General features: G+C 53.9%; 1 protein-coding gene across 1 annotated transcript; it reads left to right on the forward strand.

Annotated features, from left to right (window-relative positions):
• The first annotated feature begins 1,119 nt into the window (after positions 1-1,119).
• On the forward strand, positions 1,120-5,726 carry LOC127678587 (zinc finger and SCAN domain-containing protein 2). The gene is made up of 3 exons (XM_052173671.1): positions 1,120-2,018; positions 2,170-2,314; positions 3,607-5,726. The coding sequence occupies exon 1, from the start codon at positions 1,176-1,178 to the stop codon at positions 1,785-1,787; it is 612 nt and encodes a 203-aa protein (XP_052029631.1). The 5' UTR covers positions 1,120-1,175; the 3' UTR covers positions 1,788-2,018; positions 2,170-2,314; positions 3,607-5,726.
• The last annotated feature ends 1,191 nt before the right edge of the window (positions 5,727-6,917 follow it).

Consider the following 6,917-nt stretch of genomic DNA (forward strand, 5'->3'; position numbering starts at 1 on the left):
GATTGACTGAGGCTGGAAGTGTGGAGAAGACCTGGAGGGAGGTTTGAAGGGAACCCTGAACAAGCTTTTCTGGTGGAGGGAGTGAATGGCCTGGGTCTCAGGTGCTCTACAAGGCATGGGGTGATAGCCAGTCACCACGCCCTATAGGGGCTGTGAGCCTTTGAGAATGAATGGGGTGGGGTGGCTGGGGTGTTGGTAGGCGTGTGTGTGCGTGTGTGTGTGTGTGTGTGTGTGTGTGTGTGTGTATGTGTGTGTGTGTGTGAAGGGATGTTTAGTTGCTGAGCAGCTAGTATATGGACACATTTTCAATTTCAACAGTGAGTCAGGAGACTTAGGGCCTAGTCCTGGCTCACCTTGCTGCGTGACCTTGGACAAGTCTGTTGTTTTCACCCAGCTTCAATTGTTCCATTTACAGACCTGGGCTCAGGACGCTGTTCTCCTTGTTCAAGGACGTTGTGAGGGTAGTGGGGAACTGTTTCAGAGAGGCATAGTGGCCTGGGGAGACAACCTTTACAGCAGGCATGCTGGGAGCTCAGTGCTGGGGTGCTGAGGGTGGCAGTCAGCCTTTGGACCAGGCCCGCCTCCTCAGCGGCTCCTGCTTTGGTTCAGTTTTCAAACGTGTATGATTCATCATGTTAAACTGTGGCACTACTTTCAATGGTTAACCCAGGGAGGTCACTTTCAACTTTACAGGGGGAGAGGGGTGTTACTTTACTTCCTGCTTTAAGCCATCGGTGACCTTCCTTCCTGAAGGTTTTCGGTCACCTCCTGTGCTTGGGCATCTGACTAGAGATGCTGCTCCTGACAATTTTTCAGACGTTTTTAGCCCAGGTCTTGTATGTCAAAGGCTCAGGACTTGATGTGCCTTGTAAAAGAAGGGTTCTTTGTTCTTGAGGTTATTCTAGGGTGATGGTAATGGTTACAGAGCTGGGCAGCAGGCTGCAAGAGGGGGCTGGAGAGGCCAGGGAAGGCTTCTAGAAGGAGGTGGCTCTTGAGAAGAGACAGGGACAGCAGACTGATGAAAAAAACAAAAACAAAACTAGATGGGCAAACACTGGAGGTTGTGGGAAGTGAGTGATTCCTCAGGCTGGAGAAAGGCTGACCCTGGGATCTTCCTTGATCCCTCTCTCCGCTTCTGCTTCTCCAGGGGCTGGTGATTGCATCCGGAAGTGCCCATGACAGAGCTGGTGTCCTCCAGGGGAGGGTCCCCTACAGGGGACGGGGAGGAGGGTCTGGGGGACGATCAAGGCCTGGTTATCCACCACCCGGCGGAGGAACAGTCCCACCGCTGCCCATTGTGCGGGCAGACCTTCTCCCAGCAGCCCAGCCTGGTGCGGCACCAGAAGGCGCACGTGGGAGCTGGCCGCGCAGCCGCCTTCGTGTGTCCCGAGTGCGGCAAGGCCTTCAGCGTCAAACACAACCTGGAGGTGCACCAGCGCACGCACACCGGCGAGCGGCCCTTCCCCTGCCCCGAGTGCGGCCGCTGCTTTAGCCTCAAGCAGAATCTGCTCACGCACCAGCGCATCCACAGCGGCGAGAAGCCGCACCAGTGCGCGCAGTGCGGTCGCTGCTTCCGCGAGCCGCGCTTCCTGCTCAACCACCAGCGCACCCACGCGCGCATGCCCACGCCGCACCCGCGCCGTCCCGGTGTCTTCGGGGAGCGGCGACCCTACTTTTGCCCTCGCTGCGGCAAGAGCTTCGCGCGCGAGGGCTCGCTCAAGACCCACCAGCGCAGCCATGGCCATGGGCCTGATAGCCAAGCAGCCCATTTGAGCAGTGTGCTATGACCTGTGGGAGACCTGCCACCACCAGCTGCCTCCAATCCAGAAGCCACATCCAAGGGTGCTGAGCTGCAGTCCTGTCTGGATGGGCTCCTGGGAGGGGGCAGGGCCAGCTTAAGGTGTTGAAAGGCCTCGGGGCCACCCCCCTTTTCTTCCTGCCTCTGGACCCCTTGGCTGGCTGCATGTATTTGCTTTGGGCACCTGCATTAATTTGCCTCCTCCGGCTGCCTAGAGCAGGTGAGACCCACAGCGTTGGCCAGAGTCCCCTGAGGTGTGAGGGTGGTGGGAGTTGGGAGTGGGTGTGGAGTGTTGTCTGTCTAGGTCAGGGCAGGGGGTGGGGCTTGGGTTGGTCTCCATGACTTGCTGCTTACCCGATTTTCATTACCAGCATGTCAGACTTGAAAGCGACTTGGAGAGGACCACTTGCCACGGTTCCCAGATCCAAGCTCAGTCCCCAAAGCGTCAGCAATCCTGCGCCCACTGCCTGGTGGCCTTGAGAAGCCATTTCACTCCACATCTCAGTTTGCTTATTTGTAAGTTGGAGATGAAGATGAGAGACTTTCCCTCCGCCCTGGGGTGCCATACGGCTTCACTGTTTGTGAAGCCATTTTGTCTGCAGAGGTGTACTGATTAGGTCTGGATTGTGCTCTGCTCCACTCTTGGTGCCCCCCCCCCCCATACCCAGGCACTTAGAAACCCACACTCATGCCTGTGACAGGGTGTCAAGGTGTCAGCACAGAGATGTGGGCTCCAGTTGGGACAGCCTGCTCTGGGTTGGCATGGTGACCGGCTTCACCTAAGGGGCTTTCATGGCTTTATACCGAGTCCTAGAGGGACAGAATTATTGTAGGAGCAGTTGGGGTGCATAGGATAGGATCAGGACAGCAAGGGCTAGGATTTGTTCCACAAAGGACAGTGTTCAGAGGGAAGGTACACTAGACATTTGTCATGAGTGCAGTGAGCTCTTGCTACCTGTGATTCAGGAGCGCAGAGGCCCTGGGAGGACAGAAGGATGAACACAGCCTTGAGGTTCATTCCATGAGAAGGGAGGCTTCAGCCAAGATGACCAAGGTCATTGGGTAAGAATGCTAGCTAGGGCTTGCTTTAAGACCCATGCTTATAGGCTGTCGCTCTGAGGCACTGACTGGCCTTTTCTACCATTTGACAAACAAGGAAACCAAGATTCGCCCAAACTTGGTCCAAATCACAGCACATAATTAGTGTTACTATAGTAGGTCAAGTCTGGGCTTTGTTTTCCATTTTGGACCTGAAAACCCTTCAGCTTTATTGTTGAATTTTTGAAAATGCAGCTGGAAGAACCTGCGCATGTGGCCAGTAGCCAGGTGACAGCCCCTCGTGGGCAGAGCATCACGGGCTTTGACAGGTGCGGGGACATGAAGTTAGGATGCTGGGGGTTCTGTTCCCTGAGCCCTTGCTTCCAGCCGCGCCTGTGCTTGGTGCTGGAGACTGTTCATTGCCTTTGTTCTCTGTCCCACCTCAATGCCATGTGACTCCTCTGGAATCACTGGCCTCTGCCCTGGTAGTTTTCATAACGTGGACTAGTATTTAGTGGCAGAAAATATTTAATAAGGTCCTAGAAGATCAGAAGCTAGTCAGTCACTCAAGTACCCAGACCCAAGGCATGTCGTGTGTAAACAGGCTAATTTTGGCCGTGTTTTGTTGGGTAGTGGTGATGAGAGGGTCTCTTAAGGTCCCCGATGGACTAAGAGGGGTCAGGTGAATGTGTCCATGTAGTTCGGATGGGCTGGTAGGCAAGGCCATGCCACTATAATGTACTGATCATGGTCTCTGCTTCTGTGAACAGATACAAAGCGGGCAGGACCTCGTGGCCCCGGACCTGCAGGGCACATCTGGGCATGGAATCCCAAAATGGAGTCACATAGGTCCTGGGTTCCTGGCACGAGGACACATCTCCTCAGAAGACCTACCTCTGGAGGTTTCCTGTGACGGTAGCACATGGGATTAGAGGCCGATTCTATGCCTTGGTGGGAAAAACTCCCCAGATCTGACTTGAGTCAGCTGGGTAAGCCTCGTTTGGCTTCCTGTTCCTAGACCTCCACTTGAGTGTGGAGGCAGACAGCACCTGAGCAGGGAGGTGGCCTCTCTCCTCCAGCCTGGCTCAACGCTTGGTTGATGGACAGGGACGAAGAGTGACTGTTGTGTAACCTTGCAGCAGGTTAATGGCAGATGAGAGGCAGAACTTCCCTCAAGATATGAAGAGCACGTGAGCGCTTCCACGTCCATTTTTTTTCCGAGTTAGAAAGTTTAGCCCTTCAGGGGCTCGTGACTCTCTGAACCCTGATGGAGGCCGTGGACCTTCTCCTCGGAGAACTCCCCACTCATGGAGCCCTCAGAGTGCCACGCAGCGTCAGGAGTCCAGGAGCCTGGACTAAAGACCTCAGCCCTGGGGATTCCATCTCTTGTCCTTCCGTTACTCCGCACAAGTGTGATGCTCTCCTCCTGGTCTCCCGTTGTTTGGGAATAAAGAATTCTGAGGCTGAGCCCCTTTTAGTCCATCCGGTCCCTTCTCTGCCATTTGACAGTTCCCTGGATTTCTGGAGCCAGGCTTCCGTTCCCAGACACTGCCCAAGACTGGCTCCTGGGCTTGATCCCTTCCCCAGTTTTGTGTCTGACAAGCTGGAGGCGTCTACAGTGGAGCCCTCTGCTTGGTTTTGGCTCTGACTGTACTGCGGAGTCTCAAGGGAAAGTTGGCCTGCTGAAGGGTTGGTAAATCATTTTCTCTGTTTATTCCACAGAGAAGGATCATGCTTCCACTAGCCATATGCAACCAACCAGGGTCCCTAGTTGGGCAGGCGTCTCCTGGGAAGGTGAGGGTAGAGGGCACGAGAACCCTGCACGTGGTGCCTGTGGGTCTTAGCAGCCGGAGAAGCCAGTGGAGGAGTTGTTTCTGTCCCCTAAGTAGGCAGGAGTACAACTAGGAGATGAGGGTCTTGGGCCACTGCTGGTCAAGGACTTGTATCCTCACATATGAGCAGATCAGTCGAGAGCCCACAACCGTCTCCCTTCCTTCTTAGAATGAGTCATTCATTAGGAAGGGGGGAGGGGCTTTTTTTCCCTACCAGGATTTGGTAGAAACCTCTGGGTTCCTGACTTGGGGTCTTACTGCCTGTATCCCCATGCAGTTGGAGTTACAGGTTCTTACTGAACCCCTATGCCTTATTCTGAGGTCACTGAGTACTCAAAGAGATCAGAGAAAGGGGAGGCGCTACCCATACCTTGGGGACTTCCGTGCACCTCTTTTCCATGGCTGACTTAGGGGAGCCCTCACCATGCCCCTCAGCTAACTGCCAAGCTCATCTCTTCCCTGCTGTAACTGTGCCATGCCTTCCCCTATACTGCTCTGAAATGTTCTCCCCCTCCAAGCCCCCAAACCCACTTATTCACCAGGGCTGAGCCTCCCAGCCCACCCAGCCCGAGCTCCTTCCTAACAGTCCTCATGTTAACACATGGTGTCTCCCTGAGTATTATGTGCTGTTTGGTCTTGTGCTTGTTTCTTCTGTGTTTGTGTATGTATACGTGCTGTGTGTGTACATGTGCACCTTGAGTCCCCAGCTAGACTGTGAGCTCCCTGAGGGCAAGGGGCTGACATTTCTTCTTCAGCCTCTCTTGGGTCTAGCCCAAGCCTGTCAACTGGATGATGAAACACATGCTGGAGGTCATCTGAGGTGGAGGGTTGTGTGCTAGGGAGAGTCCACATGGCTTAGCTAGAGGTGTATGGTGTTGGGTTGTGGCCTGACTCCTTGGATCAATAATGGATGCTTAAGGTCTCAGGTCCTTGCAAATTAGAGGTTATAGAAGCAGGAGGGACACGCTCCCGGACACAACACACGTAGACCATGGCTACACAGGAGTGCACATGAATGGATGTCCAGGTTGGATATTCCAAAAGGTCCCTGATGTCTGTTGGAGGAGGTGACTCAAATAAATGTTCTCTACAACAGCTTGAATGTGGAGTGGTCCTTGGGGATCATGGATGGGAAGAGGGTAGTGGCTTATATCTCAGCCTGTATCTTAGCCTCCATCACTTCTGGGGGAGTTTCATTCAAGGTTACATTACTTGTGTTCAAAGTGTAATCATAGCCAAAGACTATAGGGAGCAGATTATAACCTCCAGCAGAGTTTACAGGCCTCCTGTCCTGATCGGGACTGCTATTTTGATCTGGCTAACATATTTCAGCTCCTTTCAGTCATTTGCAGCCTCAAATGGGACAACACTTGAGCAAAAGCTGTGAGGTGATACCCACAGGTCCTCAAGAGCTGGGCCACCGAGGAGGAGATTTGAGTCAGGAAACTGTATTCCAGGGCGGGCCATCTCCAAAGGAAAACGTGGCCAGTCACATTTCTTCTTGGCTGTAGCCCTAAGAAAGCCTGCTTGCCGACTCCCAGAGCTACGGCGAGAACAAGCAAGTCATATATAATTGATGCACACCTACACCCTTGCCCTAAGGTGAGCCTGTCGCAAGCCACATCTTCTCTAGTGCAAATGCTAGACGTCACCTTGATGTTAGGTGGGCCTCCGCCATCAGGCCTCGTTAGTGTGTAGGGGATGGGCCCAACCATGGCTGAGGAGATTCTGTCATTAGCCAAGGAGGGTCATGAGTGGGATGTGGCTCCGGGCCAGTGCCTTTGAAGCTTGGCTTTAAGGTGAGGCATGGGGAGTGGAGCAGTCAGGGTTGATGTGATCCATTCACATGGCCCAAACTGAAGGCCAGGCCCAGCCTCCTCTTACTCTGTCCCTGCAGCTCCCAGGGCAGAAGCATCAGCTATGGCGCAGCCTCTGTTGACTCAGTTCCTCTTTGTGAACCTCAGACATGGCCCTAGGCCTGGCTCAGCCTGAGCTATGGCCTGGGGAAGACATGAATGACTTCTGAATTACAACCGTCCACTGAGCCCTACCTGTCACCCACAGTGTGAGGATAGGGGGGAAACAGCTGAGTGGAAGGGGGGTAAAGCCCAGGGGATTAGCAGTGGTGTGTGTGTGTGTGTGTGTGTGTGTGTGTGTGTGCACGTGTGTGTGTGTGTGCGCGCACGCGCGTGTGCATGTGCATGCATGTGTTTGTGCATTTTATCTGTTTTAAGTATAGCCAAATTATG

This window comes from Apodemus sylvaticus, chromosome 2 (genome assembly GCF_947179515.1).
Source record: "Apodemus sylvaticus chromosome 2, mApoSyl1.1, whole genome shotgun sequence".
In the NCBI taxonomy this organism is placed as follows: domain Eukaryota; kingdom Metazoa; phylum Chordata; class Mammalia; order Rodentia; family Muridae; genus Apodemus; species Apodemus sylvaticus.

Excerpts from the sequence above, each read along its gene's own strand:
- LOC127678587 (XM_052173671.1), top strand. The coding sequence starts at position 1,176 with ATGACAGAGCTGGTGTCCTCCAGGGGAGGGTCCCCTACAGGGGACGGG.